This window comes from Miniopterus schreibersii (assembly GCF_964146895.1).
Source record: "Miniopterus schreibersii genome assembly, chromosome: 9".
Lineage (NCBI taxonomy): Eukaryota > Metazoa > Chordata > Mammalia > Chiroptera > Miniopteridae > Miniopterus > Miniopterus schreibersii.
The window spans coordinates 16,588,866-16,604,750 of record NC_138118.1 but is presented as its reverse complement, the minus strand read 5'-3'; the positions used below and the strand labels follow the sequence as shown (position 1 = coordinate 16,604,750).

The following is a 15,885-nucleotide window of genomic DNA, read 5'->3' as shown; positions in this document are numbered from 1 at the left end:
CTCTAGGTAGCAGGGCCAAGATTCAAATCAGGTGTGCCCAAATCCTGAGCCTATTATACAAATAACCAGTAGGCCAGCCCATCTGAATGTTAAGTGCTCTAAACTCTCGAACACGATGCCAGGCACCATGCCAGACGCCAGGGTGCCTGTTTGTTAGAAAGGAGGAAAGCCCTGGCTGGGTGGCTCAGCTGGTTGGAGTGTCGTCCAGTACACCAAAAAGTTTGGGGTTCAATTTCTTGTCAGACCACATACCTAGGTTGCGGGTTCGATCCCCAGCTGGGGTGCTTACGGGAGGCAACCAATCAAAGTTTCTCTCTCAAATAATGCTTCTCTCTCTCTCTCACTCCCTCTCTAAAAATCAATAAAAACATATCCCTAGATGAGGCTTAAAATAAAAGGGAGGAGGAAAGAGTGGACCTTTCCTCTTCAGTATGTTCATCTCACAAAGTTCACTCAGGAATATTATTCCTATCCACCTAGCTGCACAGGCCAGAAGCCTGGAAGTCTCCCTGGTCTCTCTCACTCCCAAAACACATCCAATCAAAAAACCAGATCTGTCCATTCTATCTCGAAACATCTCGACTCCATCTGCTTCTCCACGTTCCCCATGATTACTATCTGAGTTCTGGCCACCATCAGCTCTTACAACGGTTTCTCCTCCTTCAGTCATGTCTCTACACAGCACGGTCACAATGCTATCTCTAAAACATAAATGTGGTGATATCATTTTCTCACTTAAAATCCTCCGGTGCCTTCAGGATAACTTTGTCCTCAGGATAACTTCCAGATTCTTTATATTTTATTGAAGGCACTTATGCTCTCTATCCTAACTTGCACAGGCTGCTCCTCTTCCCTAGAACACCCCTTTGTCCTCATTTCTATCCCCTTCATCCTGCTGGCAACCGTTTGTTTTGTTTTTTAAAAGGATGGACTTATCTGGAGCACAAATATCTAGATCAATTTTCCTTTATAGAGACAACTTCAAATTTTTAAAAAATATATCTTTATTGATTTCAAAGAGAGGAAGGGAGAGAGAGAGAAAGAGAAATATCAACGATGAGAGAGTCATTGATCGGCTGCCTCCTGCACGCCCCCTGCTGGGCATGGAACCCGCAACCCGGGCATGTGCCCTGACCGGGAATCGAACCGCGATCTACTGGATGGATGCTCACCGGCTGAGCCCCGCCCAGCCCCGCCTGCTGACAACCTTTTTGAGCGCCCCACCTCCCATGGGTTAGTTACTTCTGATATGTGTTTCCTCGTACTTCTCACATTTTAGCAATTTCCACGCTGCTTTGTCATTGCCAGTTCACTAGACTCTACCCCACTAGACAGCAACATCATTAACTTGTTCACCCTTTTATTAATTAAACAATATGTACTAATTGTTAACTATGTGCCGAATACACGATAGAGACCCAGACCTTGCCTTCTGAGAACTGGAACTGTCTTCTTTGCCAATCCCGGCGTCCCACCGCAGCGCGCTCAGCACTCCGGTTGCAGAACAATCGAACGCCCTTTGCCCACCCGTGATGCCGCGCGGACTTCTGGGAATCGTAGTCTCCGGATTCGGGCCACTCTTCCCGGCGCTGGCGGTGTAATCCTAGAGCCTAGGCCGTTTTGCTGTTAATGCGCATGTCCCTGGAGGCGGAGTGGTGGAACCGCGCATGCCTGCAGGGTGAGGGTGCGATCGGAAAGGCGGCGCTCTGGGGAGGAGGCGGGGATTCGCGGGCCTCAGGCGTTCGCGGCTGAGCCGGGTCTGTTACGATGGCGGGGAGGGGGAAGCTAATTGCGGTGATCGGAGACGAGGACACGGTGACTGGCTTCCTGCTGGGCGGCATCGGGGAGCTTAACAAGAACCGCCACCCTAATTTCCTGGTGGTGGAGAAGGACACAACCATCAATGAGATCGAAGACACTTTCCGGTACGGTAGCCAAGCGGGGCCTGAGAGGGAGCCTCCGCCGCCCGGTGGAAGCGCAGGGGGAGGGCGGGGCGGCGCGGGGACCCGGCGGCGCGGGGCTTCCAGGCCCCGGCCCAAGTGCCACGTTCCGGCCTCGAGGGTCAGGGAATTCGGTCCGCCTGCCCTTCGGGAGCGGAGGCCTCCGCTCCGCAGATTCCCTTTGGGGGCTCGTTCCCATCTCACATGACCGTGTGTCAGGAAGAAAGGGGAACAGAGCTTGTGGCGGGCGGCGCCCCTCGGTCCAGCAGGCCCGGCCAAGGTGGGGCTTCCAGAGCGCCCAGGCCCGGCGCGGCCACCCTCAGCCCCTCTGCAGGGATTTCCCGGTTCACCCGCTGAGCAGGCTCCGGGTGTTGCAAGCGCTCGGCTCTTTTGCGAGTTGACCCCTAAAAGAATCACACCCCAAGTGAACACCTGGGCAGCCCTGGGCTCCGGCTTTCTTGTATTTTCGTCTCCCTTAGAGGTTCGCAATCTTCCTGTAAGGCCGGGGTTGTTATTCCCACTTACGGGTGAGAAAACTAAAGCTCAGAGATATTAAGGCACATAACCAAAGTCACATGATTTGGAAGCGACAGCGTAAGGATTTGAACCCAGCCCCAAACCTTTCTGCCTTTCTTAAGTCAGGTCCACAATCTGCTTGGGCTGCCCTCCCCTGTCAGTCTTGGAATTTTCCATTGTCTGGAGAACAGCAGGCAGAATATCAGTACTGTGTCCCACCTTCTGCAGGCATGTCCCTGAATTCAGGCAGTGTCCTGGTGACTAGAATTGAGGGTGCCAACCCCCTGTTATTTCCTTCACCCCTTCTCTAGGCCCTTGTTGCCAACTCTCAGGAACAAAGCACTCTCGCTTGTTTGGCCTTAAACAGCCCCAGCCCTGAGCTGCCAGTTGAGACTGGTTCCTGTTGCCTGGGGTATGATAGGCCCTGACCTGGGAGGCTGATCTCTAAGCTGATCTCTGCTAATCCTTATGCAGTCTGGTAAAGTGACCCAAGTTGTCATGGGAGGACAGATTTTACCTCAAGAAAGGGACCTCAGAGATCAAGTCTAACTTACTCTAGTGTCTGGCACAGGGTAGGTGCTGAAGATTCCAACGCTGGTTCCAACCTCTGTGCGGAAAGTGTGATTCCTTCATTACTGATTTTCCTCTTACTATGTCCTGTTCTTGGCTCATGCCAAACTTCCCCAGTGACCCATCCCGGCCCTCATCAGCATAGACCTTGAGACCTTTGGTGGTCTTATCAACTCCCTTTTAAAATGTTTAATTTGTTTTCCTTTGAAAAGTTAATGTGTTCATGTGGTTTGCAAATTAATACTTAAAAGGTACACACATTAAGAAGTCTCACTCCCATCCCTGTCCTCTTCTACCTCATTACATCCCTCCTCCACCCCTATGGATACTCACTTAGCTTCTTTCCCCTTTTTCTTTATGCAAATGCAAAAGGATAGACATATTACACTTTCCCTTTCTTTTTTTAATTTCTAACCCAAGGATTTTTTCCCCCATTGGTTTTGAGAGAGAGTGGAAGGGAGAGAGAGAGAGACATTGATGCGAGAGAGACACATCAATTGGTTGCCTCCTGAGCACACCCCGACCAGGGCTGGGATTGAGCCTGCAACCGAGGTACATGCCCTTGGCCAGAATCGAACTTGGGACCCTTCAGTCCGCAGGCCAACACTCTAACCACTGAGCCCAACCCGCTAGGGCTGTCCTCTCCCTTTCTTACACAAAGGCAGCATATGGAATACACTGCACTCTAATCTGTATTGCCAATGCACTTGGGAGTCTTCTAAGCAGGGGAGGAAGAAGCCAACTCTGACCACCATGGCCCTTAGCTTCTGAATGAAATTGATTCCAGAGAGGATGGAGAGTTTAGTGTAGCAAGCTCTACCCTTGTCATCTGAGCTCTCTGGATGAAGCCCATTCCCTCCTGCGGCCTAGCCCACCAACTCGGAGTGGGCTGCCCTGAACTCCCTTCTCATCTCCCACAGGCAGTTTCTAAACCGGGACGATATCGGCATCATCCTCATCAACCAGTACATCGCAGAGATGGTGCGGCATGCGCTTGATGCCCACCAGCGCTCCATTCCGGCAGTTCTTGAGATCCCATCCAAGGAGCACCCCTATGATGCCGCCAAGGACTCCATCCTGCGCAGGGCCAGGGGCATGTTCACGGCCGAAGACTTGCGCTAAGGGACTCCCCCACAGCCCTGCCACCTCTCCCAGGCTTGCCATCAGCCCCTTTTTAAGTTTTGAGCCTCTGATTTCCAATTCCCTGCCCCTTCCCACTCCACTGAGAGGCTAGATGAGGTGCTTCCATGTTGCTGGGGCTCTGTCATTAAAATCAAAGCTGGTTAGGGAACAGGAAACCTGATTGTCTTCTCTCTCCACTACCTCTTCCCTGTGCTGTTACACAGTGTCATTGTTGGTATTAAATTAAAATAATGTTCTTGCTTCTCTCCAAACCAAGCCTGGATAATAGAAAAGACACATGTGGGATAAGGCTGTTGGAGGGATTACGTGGGCAGGGCTGAAAAAGGTTCTGCCAGAGATCCAGGCATAGAGGAGTTGGACAAGGAAGATTGTGTTAGGAGGCCATAACTCAAGGACTGGTCCTCTGAATCAGACAACCAGCTCTGGCAGGGAGGAACAGGAGGAGAAGACTTGAGCCCAGACCCCTGGCTCCCCCACTTTAGTCTGTATTGGCTGGGGGGACCTGGCCTAAGGGATGGAAGCAGAAAGCACAGGAAACCTGGAAGCCTGTGATACTAGAGTGGGCCTGGGTCCTGCAAAAGGTTTGAGCATCAAGGCTCTTAGCCAGTGGGCCTGGCCTGATGCAGCCTCAGGAAACAAGGCATGTGAGGGCTGCTGAGGGCATGGCAAGTAGAACCCTGCCCTGTGTGAGGTGAGGCTTGGTTGCCTGGTGACTCCCTGGGCAGTCACCTGCTGTCAGAAGGATTCTGCTTGCTGTGCTCACCTCTCAGTTGCAGTCACCTGCTACCTCTCCTTTTGCCACCATGTCGCGGCAACTCAACATGGATACGGTGCGGCAGAACTTCTTGAAGGAGGACCTTCTGAAGGAGAAGATGTTGCGCTGTGAATGGCACCGCAAGTATGGGTCGATGGTAAAGGCCAAGCAGAAGGCTAAGGCTGCAGCCCATCTACCCCTCAAACTGCCCGCCTTGTACCCCAAAGCCCCACTCTCACCCCCACCTGCCCCCAAAGCAGTCCCCGTCAGGGTCCCCAGCCCTCCCCTGGAGGCTTCTATGCTGTCAGAAATGTACCCAGTGCCACCTGCCACTCGGGCCCTGCTGTATGAAGGCATCTCCCACGACTTCCAGGGGCGCTACCACTACCTCAGCACCCGAAAACTGGACATCCCAGAGATGCGCTACCTCTTCCCCATTACCACCAACTTCACATATGGCTGGCAGCTGGGTGAGCCCCAACTTTCTGGAAATTACCTCATAAACACAGGCACCTGCCATGAGCTAGGCAGTGTGCTGGGCACTAGGCACACACGACACATGGACACTCCTTCCTGGGGCATCCATAAGAGCAAGGAAATGTCTGAGAGGGAGAAGGTCCATGATGAGATTAGGGAGTGATGGGTGGGGCAAGGGGTGTGTGCTGCTTTAGATGGAATTGTCAGGAAATGCCTGACTGGGGACCTAAAAGCTGAGAACTAAATGACAAGGAGGAGGAGTTTGAGATTTATTCCAGTTGTAAGGGGAAGTTAGTGGAGGGTTTTAAGCAGGTGAGTACACTGATTTATTAAAAAAAAAAAAATCACCCTGACTGTTCTGTATGTAATGGCTTTTCCAGGGGAAAGCATAGACTGGCAGATGAGTTAGGCAGTTACTTTGAGTTTTCCTGGCAAGAGATGATAGCTTGGGCCAGGGTAATTAGCAGAGCTGAAATAGATTCAGGATGTTTTGGAGGAAGAATCCATGGAATTCTGATGGATTGAATGAGAAAAAGGGAAAGAATGCACTGATGACCCCCAGGTGTTTGGCTGTCGCAGCTGTGACAGGGAAGACTAGGAGAGGAGCAGGGCTGGAGGGTGTATGAAGACAGGTCAGCACCGGCGATGTGCTGGAGGTGTCAGTGAGGCTGTGTATGGGAGCTGTCCTCTGGAGCAAGGTCGGAGCTGAAGCTGCAAATTTGGTTTCATCAGAAAGTAGGTGCTCTTTAAAACGCTGAGATTGGGTGAGCTCACCCAGGGAACTCCAGATTCTGGAGTGTGACAGGAGAGGCACAGAGCATTGAGAGATGGTGTTGGTGTTTATCTGGACTGAGTCCGATTTTTCTGTGAGGCTGAGTCAAGGTCATCGGTTGGGAGGGAGAGGAGCAGAGGCAGTACTGCAGTTTGAGATGAAGAGTCATGGCGTGGGAAAAGGAACATGCCAGGGGTGGTGCAGGATTGCTGGGTGATGCCGAGTGTCCCTTTGCTCTCTGTGGTCATGAGTTTCAAGTGAACTACTCAGTAATGTGTCTCCAGCTGCTGTAGTGCCGGCACAGAACAGGTGGATGTTTGGGGATACACACAGTTGAAAGTTGGCCTAAAAAGCAGCTCCTCTTTCCTCAGGGCCCTAAAAGGGAAGTAAAAGGAGCAATTTCCAACCAAAGCAGGAGGTAGAAAAAAGCCCCAAGTGTCCTAGAGAAGTCTAGCTTTGTCTGTCCCTGTGAAGCAGGTCTGGGTGTCCTGCCACCCCCCTCCATGGAGGATCCTGAGGCTGGGGGGCAATGATGGCACACAGCTGAGTGGCATTCTGCCATCACTGCTGACCCAGGCACCCAGCCCACTCCGTTTTCCCATAGCCCCCACTCATCAGAAGCACTTTTTATTCACGCTTACAAAGTCACGGATACAATAGGGTCAGATTCCTAGGGCTGGGCAGGCAGGGCTGCCGTGTTCTGCCAGTTCCCTACCCAGGAACCCATTCCTGGCCTCTGACATCTTTTCCCAGGCCCCACAGTGAAGCAAGAACTGGTCTCCTGCAAGATGTGCCGCATTGAATCCTTCTTCCGCAAGAACGGGGCCTTTGCACCGCTTGACCCCCGGGATCTGGCCCTCTGACCTCGGGCCAGGCAGTGTGCTTAGGGGTGGGAAGAAGAAACCACACTCCACCTGGTGGAACGAAGCTGCTGTGTGTCCGTCTCTGGCTCTCCCAGATTCTGAGGCTGCGCTCTAGGCGTTTCTGAAACTACCTCTGATCTTCAGGTTGCCCTCTCGTTTCTCCTTAACCTCCACAGCAGTGGTTAGAGGGGGACAAGTGCTACTCTCCAGGCGCAGGCTCCTCAGCGCCTGGGGGACACAGTAGTTGCTGGAAGTTCTGGGTGTTCCTGGGGAGAGAGTGGCCTGTTATCCCGGATGCCAGGGAAAGGGGACCGCCACCACCCCACAAGCCTCCCCCGCCCTCCTCACCTGGCTCCGAGGGCCCGCAGCCTCATAGTCCTCTTGCGGTGCACCTGTTCCAGCTGCTCCCGCAGGGCATCCCGCTGCCCCGCCGCATCCTCCTGTGCGGTGCCAAGTGCTGAGTGTCCTTGCATCCCAGCTCATGGCTATAGGGAGCCAGCAGGGGCAGGACCCGGGCAGACTCCCCCGACCCCGCCCACCCCCACCCCCCCACCCCTGCGGGTGTCAGTGCCAGTGCATTGCTCATGCACTTCAAAGGGACCCCCGGGGTGTGGGAGGGTCTTGCCTGTGGCCGTAGCCGGGCTGGGCTGGGTGGGGGCCCCAGGGGGTGCACCCGGCAGTGGCGGTTCCTGGCGATGCGGAGGCGGTCCAGGACCTGCGGGGGAGAGCTGTCAGTGCCGGTGGCCGCCTCCCGTGCCCAGCCAGCCGGAGGGACCCCCCTCCCCTGCGCGGGACGCACCCGGAGCAGCTGCTGCTGGCGGTCCTGCTGCCGCCGGTGCCTGGCCGCGCTGTGCAGCTCCAGCAGCCGCCGCAGGGCCGTCTCCTGCTGCGCGGGGCTCGCGCCCGCCGATGCCTCTTCCCTGCCCCTGGGCCCGGGCCCTGCGGCGTTTGAGGCCTCGGGGGCCTCAGCAGCGCTCCTCCGCCCCTCGAGGGTGCCGGCGAAGCTCAAAGAGCCGCCCACCTGCGGCCCCCTTGCGTAGCCCGCGGGCTCCTCCACGGGGCCGGGGTTCCCTCCGGGCACCAGCCCTGGGTGCCCCGGGAGACCTGTTGGGTGCTCCTGCTGCGCAGGGCTCCCGTTACTCAGGGACGCTAGTATCACGGCTCCTGGGCCTGTGAGCCGCTGCCCAGATGGGGCCCTCCGGGGCTGCAGGGGAGCCAGCGGCCCCTCCCGGCCGGGCCCCTGCTCCCCCATGGCCAGGGCCCACTCTTGTCTCTGGCCGTTGGTCTTGTCCTGTGTCAGCTGGGTGCTCCCTCCCTGGGGGTCTGGGCTCTCCCTCCCCGCATGCTGCGTCATTTGTTCTCCCAGAGACCTGCAGAGGTCCCTTGGAATTCCCTGGAATTCTTCCTCCCTGGGCTGTGTCTGTGCCTCTCCCTGAGCCACCTCCCAAGCTTCTGAGATCCTGCCTCTGCCTCCAGAAGACTGAATGATCTTCACTTCCCAGCCCTGAGGGGTCTCCTTTCTCAGACATTCAGGGTGATTTCCTTTTTGATCTTGAAGAGCATCTTTGTTTTCACCCTGAGGTGTCTCCCACCCCAGATCCCCAGAGACCTCTTGTCTCAGAGCCTGAGTAGCCTCCCCACTCTGACCCTGGTTTGTCTTCTTTCTCTGACTCTGAGGAACTTCTTTGTTCTCACCCTGGGGGGCTTCCCTGCCCTGACCCTGAGGGTCCTCCTTTCTCTGACTCTGAGGAATCTCAATCCCCAGCAGTTTCTGAAGTTCTGCTCTGTCCAGGTCCAATCTCCAGCCCAGCCACTCAAGGGGATCTTGGGATTCTGGCAGGCCCTGGGAGGGTAGGCCTGAGGGCCCGGAGGCTTCCTGAGTGATCTTTTCCCCCCATAGGCTTCCAGATGATGATGGAAGTGGTCCTTGGGTTGTGGGCTCTGCTTGGCCCCTCTCTTCCTTCTGGACTGGGTTCTGGGAAGGAAGAGCACTTTGTCCTAGAATTGTGAGAGAATCCCTGTGCCAGGGCCACTTCCCCTGGGGGAGCCTGGAGACCCCAGCAGCTGTCCCAGTGGGCCTCACTTCCATTATGGCCCTTGCCTGATTCCTGAATTTGTTAAACCCATATTACGTAGTGTAAAAGGTGCTTCAGTAGTGGTCCCTTCTTCTACCTGACTATAAGAGGTAGTCCCGCCTCACCCCAGCAGCCTCCTCCAAGGCAGACCCCAGCCCTGCTGTCCCCAACCTGAGAGGGCCCTTGCCCAGGACCCTTTGACCCCTTCACCTTGAATTCTGAATTTCCTGGTTCCCCAAAGCTACTGCTGGTGGTGGGGTCCAGCTCTTGTAAGCAACCTGAGAGAGAAATTGATATAAGGAGTCCTCTGCTCATGTCCCAGCCCCTCATACACATTCCACCTGAACTGGAACCAAGAAGCCTAGGAATCCCCAGCAATAAGGGGAGGGGGTGCCCAGATAGCTGGTGTTTGAACTTCAGGGCTGTCATAGTTCATTGTTCCACCTTTATTTATACAGCCTACTATGTGCCTGCTTGTCAGGTTTGCCCACAGCTGACCCCATTTTATCTTCCCAGCCAAGACAGGCCATCTCGCTGGAACCCGCACGCCCTCCTCCACCATGGGATGCCTTGGAGCAGGCAGGGCTTCATTAGGATGCCCCACTTTGTCCTGATGAGCCCATCTGGGTCCATAAAGAAAACCACTGCATGCACCTTTACTATTATTAAGGAAAATCCTTTTTTAGTTCTTTCTTGGTTTCTGACAGCAGTCAAACGAAATTCAAGAAGTGAAATTTTAGGCTAGAGCCGAGCCTCAAAACTGTGTCTTCATAATTAACAAAAGAAATCTAAAAAAGGAGATGAAATGTCACTGCTTCCTTGCAGCTGTGGAGGGAGGAAAGTGGCTCAGCATCCATAAAACTAGTTAAAAGAATTTGATTTCATACGGTATTAAATTGAGAACCTTCTCAAGAACATTCCATCTTTATGCCATATGGATGTGGGAATATTCATAACGGTCACAGAGAATGTTCTCTGTGAAAATAAATCTGTCTTTTGAAGAGTTTCTGAACAAAGGGGTCCAATAAGATTCCCGAGCCTTCAGAAATTATTGCCATGAACTGTGAAAATAACCCCCAATCCCCTTCCTCTGTGAGTCTGGCTTTTGTCTCACCAAACCATCTGTTTCTCTGGTAATAACGTAACTAATATTTTCATATTCCCAAGAGATAATATACTTGTGAAAATTTCTCTGTCAATCAGAAAATAATCATTGGCACTTTCTTTCTCTCTCAAACATATGATGGAACAATTAAAAGCTTATGGCTGCCTGGCCGGGCGTGGCTCAGCGGTTGAGCATAGACCTAGGATCCAGGCGATCAGGGTTCGATTCCCGGTCAGGGCACATGCCTGGGTTGCGGGCTCAATCAATGACTCTCTCATCATTGATGTTTCTAGTTCTCTCTCTCCCTCTCCTTCCCTTCTCTGAAATCAATAAAGATATATTTAAAAAAAAAAAAAAAAAAGCTTATGGCTGCCCTGGCAGGTGTGGCATTGTCCCATGCATAGAGAGGTCACCGATTTAATTCCCAGTCAGGGCACATGCCCAGGTTGCAGGGTTCAATCCCCAGTATGGGGTGTGCACGAGGCAGATAATTGATGTTTCTCTCTCCCTCTCCCTTCCTCTCCCTCTAAAATAAATAAAACATACTTTAAAAAAAACCCCAGACTTATGGCTTTGCTGGCTTTAGTATTTAACAAATCCTTTGAGAGCCTGTTTTGCTTAAATTAACAGGTCCAGGGCTCACAGCATCTATGTCACTGGATTCTAATGCCCTGTTCATGGTCACGCTCTCTCACTAGGCTGTGCTCTCAGAGAAAAGACCAAGTGATGGGGCCAAGACTCTTGTGCTTGGTGTATCCCCAGTGTCTGGCACAAGGGTGGCCAACAGGCTATTCCATTCCCTCCTCCCCGAGCAGTCATGGACAGACATTCCCCGCCTCTCTCCCCTGAGCTCCAATTTAGTTTCAGAATCCTCCTGGACACAGTGCCTGAGACAGCTGCTACAAATCACAGGGATTTGGCACATAAAATAAAACCTTCTAGTCCTTCAGTGCCCTGACGCCCAACAAAAAGGTATGAGACAAAGAATGAGTGAGGAGTGCGCTGGAATCATGGACTCAGGGTGAGGACTTCCCTGCCTCCTCCCATCTAGTCTGGCCACCCCAGCCCAGGAGCGCCCGCTGTCCTGGAGGCCAAACCCTCCTGTCAACATACCAGGTGTGGACTCTGCAGAGACGCCAGGGCTCTCCCACCTTGGGTCTGTGTCACTCCCAGCTTCCCCCAGATCTGGGGCTGATGATGGGTCTGCAGTGTGCCCCCTGTAAGAGTGCAAAAGCTGCTCCCATGCACCTCTTGTATCTGGACTCTGGAAGGCGGGGGCAGACTGTCTGCCAGTCTCCCCACCCCCAGCACCAAACTCAATCCAGGGCAGCCTGCCTCAGCCCCTGTACCCACCGCTGGATCCTGGGAGCTAGACCTGGGGGTTACCCTTTCCAGGGGCCGTGGGGCTACCATATGGGTACAACTCAGTGAGAGCTCCAGGAGGAGCGTACTGTGTGAGAAGGGGGTGCTGGGAAGGACTGTGGAAGGAGACCAGGAAAGGGGTCAGTGTTTGGTGACTTTGTGTGGCAACATGGAGTGTACAGATTTCCTAGGAGAAAGACTCACCCCTCCAGGAACTGATGGTTCTGGCTCAGGGTGTTCCCAGCCTGGGGTGATGAGCACAGCCTGGAACTCTGGAAGGATTGGGGGGTGGCCTAGTCCTCAGGGCACCAGTGTGGTAGGTAGCCTTTAAAACCACCCCCAAAGACACCTCCTCCTGGCATCCATGCCCTTGGATAACCTCCTCCCCTCCCCCTTCAGATGAAGGAGCTTGGAAAGGGGTCCCTCCTGTCCAGGCGAGCCTTCAGATGAGCCTGGAGTCCTGGCCGACAGTGTGGGCTGGACACTTCACTCGACACACCTTCCTGCTACAGGTGAGAAGGCCTTGGCCCCAGACAGCTGCCAATCTGCCCAAAGTGCCTTGACAGTTGGTGGCTGAGCTGGGCTGGAGACACAGTCATAGTTCCCAGTCACCACAGCACCCTTCTTCCTAGAGGAGTCGGCCCAGCCACCAGCCCTGGAGGAGGGGTCTGTGGTGGGGCTGCCCAGTGTCATATCTCAGAGGCACCCTGGGCATCAGTGCCTCTGCCCCAGGCCCTGCCAGCCTGCTTTCCTCCCACGCTGCAGCCATGTCTAAAGGCTTCTAGGCATCACCACATAGTTGATTTGACCAAGATGGTTGTTAACTGTGAAATGGTAACAGCCTGCACAGAACGAGCGGGCCCTGGGCACCAGGCACGGCGCTGAACTCTGTGCACAGATGAGTTCATGGTCCTCCCAGCAGCCCCCTGAGAAAGGTGTTATCCTCCTCATAGCTGAGGAAAGAGAGGCTTACAGTCCACACAATGTCAGAACAGAGATCTGAACCAGATCCATCTGTCTCCAAAGCCCACACTCCTTCCACTCCGCTCACCACTACAATTGCCCCGACGTCACACTGACTCCCCTGCCTCAGCTGAGCCCCTGCTCACCCCACTCATCAGCTGCTTGGAGTCCCCGCCCCTCCTACCACAGGGCTCGCTGCGCCGGCTCCATGCGCACGGGGCCTGGTTCCTCAGACCGCAGAACTGGGCCCGGGGAGGCCAGAAGAGGCCCAGCCCTGCCCCAGTCAGCAGCTCCAAGTCCCACAGGAGCTGCAGAAAGATGGGGTGCCAGGACGTGAGGGGGTACCCACCCTGCCCTCTGCCACACCCCCAGCCAGCCCCTACCTGCTCCTGGGCCCGCCGGCTCCGTTCCATCTGCAGCAGCAAGGCGGGCAGCTCCAGGCCTGAAGGACAGGCCCGGCCCTCTTGTACCTGGGGAGGCAAGGCTGGGTCAGGCCCCATGGAGAGCCTGTCCCCTCTGAGACAGTGCCCTGCTCCCCTCACCTGCCGAAGCGCAGCCTGGAGCTGTCCTAGGCCCGCAGAGCACTGGAATAGGTGCTGGTACAGAGCCAAGGCCTGCTTGGGGCTACAGGGGAGCCCTAGGCCCCCAGGTGTGGCTGCCTGTGCCATGGAGTAGATGTCCCCTTCCCCTTTTTCCTGTGCCACTGGAGCCTGGAAAGAGGAGGACCAGGGGCTGCACACAGGAGCCAGGAGACGAAGCCCTGAGCTCAATAATGCAGGACCCTGACATCTGAACCATGGCCTGGACCCCAGCCAAGTCTCATAGAGACTCTGGCCTGCCTGTGAAAGGGTTCCTGGTCCTGGAGGTGGCCGTGTAGGGTAAGGAGTGGATCCTGCCAGAGACAGGTGTGTGCATGTGCTTGTTTGCAACCCCAAATGAGTCCCTGTTTTACATCCACATACATACATATACATATGAAGCTGGATTATATAGGCATCTGATATGCTCAACATGGCAGCAGCTGCCAACAGCTGACTCTACGCCAGGACACAAATGCTCCATACAGGTGACACTTCCTCGCAGCAACTCGATGAAGTAGGTGCTATCATTCCCACCCCCATTTTACAGAGAAGAAATCCGGGGCCCCAGAAGTAAGGCGCCCTACTAACACATGGCACTGTAGCCCTCATCTGATGACAGCCAGGATAGACAGGCCTGGGAAAGCCACCCCTGAGTGCAAGCCACCACAGGCAGGACAATGGTGAGCACTTCCCCTGTGCTGGCTTCAAGCTGTCCCCATGCAGAGCGCTGTTCATGGGTCATTCTGCTTACTCCTTGCAATACATCAGATAAGGACACCTTTCATGTAAGTTGTAGCTAGGGGCGGGAATGAACATGCAAGACGGCCTGTAGTCGTCGCCATCTGCGGTCGCACGCAGACTTGCCTGCCTGTTGCTTCATAACTGCTCCGTGAGAGCAGGGAGCCCCAGAGAGCAGCCTCAGCAGAGGGCTGAGCCAGCAGACAGGAGATCCCAATTCAACCCAACACTCCCCCTTCACTCCTGTTGAAATATTAGGGACCCAGCAATGAGAATAGGGACCCCCTTGATCTTCTAGCCAGTCATATAGGTAATAGATGGCAAAGAGAACTAAAAATAGAGTTCACTTTATTTTTATTTAAATATATCTTTACTGATTTCAGAGAGAGGAAAGGAGAGGGAGAGAGAGAGAGAAAGATCAATGATGAGAGATTCATTGATTGGCTGCCTTCTGCACGCCCCCGACTGGGGATCGAGCCCGTAACCTGGGCATGTGCCCTGACCGGGAATCGAACCCCGATCACCGGGATCTTAGGTCGATGCTCAACCACTGAGCCATGCCCAGCCGGACTAGAATTCATTTTTAAAAGATATTTTTCTTGCCTTGCCAGTGTGGCACAGTGGTTGAGTGTCGATCCATGAACCAAGAGGTCCCCAGTTGGATTCCCGGTCAGGGCACATGCCCGGGTTGCGGGCTCAATCCCCAGTAGGGGGCATGCAGGAGGCAGCCGATCAATGTCTCTCATCGATGTTTCTATTTCTCTATCCTTCCCCCTTCTTCTCTCTCTCAAATCAATTAAAAAACCATATTTTTAAAAAAAGATACACTTCTTTTCCAAGAAAGAATTTTTCTATTTCAAAACCCATGTTCTGCCCGGCCAGGCGTGGCTCAGCAGTTAAGCGTCGACCTAGCATCCAGGTGATCAGGGTTCGATTCCCAGTCAGGGCACATGCCCCGGTTGTGGGCTCAATCAATGACTCTCTCATCATTGATGTTTCTATCTCTCTCTCTCCCTCTCCTTTCCTCTCTCTGAAATCAATAAAGATATATTTAAAAAAACAAACAAACAAAAAAAAACACCCATGTTCTGGTTAGCGCTTCACCATGGCGTACTGCGGCCAGGGCCAAAAGGTGCAGGAGGTGATGGTGCAGCCCATCAACCTCATCTTCAGATACTTGCAGAATAGAGCTCGGATTCAGGTGTGGCTTTATGAGCAAGTGAATGTGTGGAAAGAGGGCTGTATCATTGGTTTTGATGAGTATATGAACCTCATATTAGATGATGCAGAAGAGATTTATTCTAAGACAAAGTCAAGAAAACAACTAGGTCGGATCATGCTAAAAGGAGATAATATTACTCTGCTCCAAAGTGTCTCCAAATAGAAATGACTAATGAAGTGAGAAATTGTTGAGAAGCAATACAGTTTGTGTTTTTTAGGTGTCCTTTGTTGGGAATATAGTTTATAAACATATTCATATTGTTTTCATTACCCTTATGTTACTACCAGATGACAATAAGTGATGTGGAATTGTTTTTGTTAAAAAAACAACAATAAAAACCATGTTCTCCTACAAGAATGTCTTGAAAGTTGCATGTGTCCCCTACCCACAGGCCCAACAATGGTAGGTGTGGCTGTGAATGCACACAGGTGTACACGCATGTAGGGTATGTGTGCACATGCATATGTATCTGTATTTTATCACGGTCCTGGCCCCCTCCCCAGTCACAGGGTCCCTCCATCACCAGCTCTCAGAGGGGCCCAGGGGGCACCTGAACACTTGGTATTCCCAAACCAAGAGAAAACAGGATGCCACATGGGGACTGAGCCTCTCCTCCATGTACTTCAGCCCCTGCAGGATTTCACATGGATAAACAGAGGGCCCCCCATCGGGGCCACAGGCCATGCCTGCTACATGTAAACACAGGGCTGGACCAGGACACCTGGGTCCTCCTTCTGACCACTGCAGGCAGCACCAGGTATGGCAGGTGGGGTCAGCTCAGGGATGCAGGCCAGCAGTGAGCAA

The 15,885-nt window shown here is 53.6% G+C and overlaps 3 protein-coding genes and 1 pseudogene across 4 annotated transcripts; 3 read left to right on the top strand and 1 right to left on the bottom strand.

Moving 5' to 3' along the window:
- Positions 1 to 1,652: 1,652 nt before the first annotated feature.
- On the top strand, positions 1,653 to 4,420 carry ATP6V1F (ATPase H+ transporting V1 subunit F). The gene is made up of 2 exons (XM_081147094.1): positions 1,653 to 1,925; positions 3,947 to 4,420. The coding sequence occupies exons 1-2, from the start codon at positions 1,768 to 1,770 to the stop codon at positions 4,146 to 4,148; spliced, it is 360 nt and encodes a 119-aa protein (XP_081003220.1). The 5' UTR covers positions 1,653 to 1,767; the 3' UTR covers positions 4,149 to 4,420.
- Positions 4,421 to 4,889: 469 nt separating this feature from the next.
- Positions 4,890 to 7,075, top strand: SPMIP1 (sperm microtubule inner protein 1). The gene is made up of 2 exons (XM_081147093.1): positions 4,890 to 5,393; positions 6,926 to 7,075. Exons 1-2 carry the CDS (start codon positions 4,973 to 4,975, stop codon positions 7,033 to 7,035), a joined length of 531 nt encoding a protein of 176 aa, XP_081003219.1. The 5' UTR covers positions 4,890 to 4,972; the 3' UTR covers positions 7,036 to 7,075.
- On the bottom strand, positions 6,783 to 9,140 carry LOC308561699 (uncharacterized protein). The gene is made up of 4 exons (XM_081147092.1): positions 7,835 to 9,140; positions 7,661 to 7,750; positions 7,384 to 7,475; positions 6,783 to 7,301 (listed from the first exon to the last, which is right to left on the bottom strand). Exons 1-4 carry the CDS (start codon positions 9,122 to 9,124, stop codon positions 7,235 to 7,237), a joined length of 1,539 nt encoding a protein of 512 aa, XP_081003218.1. The 5' UTR covers positions 9,125 to 9,140; the 3' UTR covers positions 6,783 to 7,234.
- Positions 9,141 to 14,964: 5,824 nt separating this feature from the next.
- LOC308561840 (small nuclear ribonucleoprotein E pseudogene) lies at positions 14,965 to 15,321 on the top strand (annotated as a pseudogene). The gene has a single exon. The product of its transcript is annotated as a small nuclear ribonucleoprotein E pseudogene (transcript).
- The last annotated feature ends 564 nt before the right edge of the window (positions 15,322 to 15,885 follow it).

Bases quoted from the DNA above. Each gene is read 5' to 3' on its own strand.
- ATP6V1F (XM_081147094.1), top strand. From the start codon at position 1,768: ATGGCGGGGAGGGGGAAGCTAATTGCGGTGATCGGAGACGAGGACACG. The intron at 1,926-3,946 runs GTACGGTAGCCA...CATCTCCCACAG, and splicing joins GAGATCGAAGACACTTTCCG to GCAGTTTCTAAACCGGGACG.
- SPMIP1 (XM_081147093.1), top strand. From the start codon at position 4,973: ATGTCGCGGCAACTCAACATGGATACGGTGCGGCAGAACTTCTTGAAG. The intron at 5,394-6,925 runs GTGAGCCCCAAC...ATCTTTTCCCAG, and splicing joins CACATATGGCTGGCAGCTGG to GCCCCACAGTGAAGCAAGAA.
- LOC308561699 (XM_081147092.1), bottom strand. From the start codon at position 9,124: ATGGAAGTGAGGCCCACTGGGACAGCTGCTGGGGTCTCCAGGCTCCCC. The intron at 7,751-7,834 runs GTGCGTCCCGCG...TCTCCCCCGCAG, and splicing joins GCCAGCAGCAGCTGCTCCGG to GTCCTGGACCGCCTCCGCAT. The intron at 7,476-7,660 runs GCAAGACCCTCC...GGCACCGCACAG, and splicing joins CAGCCCGGCTACGGCCACAG to GAGGATGCGGCGGGGCAGCG.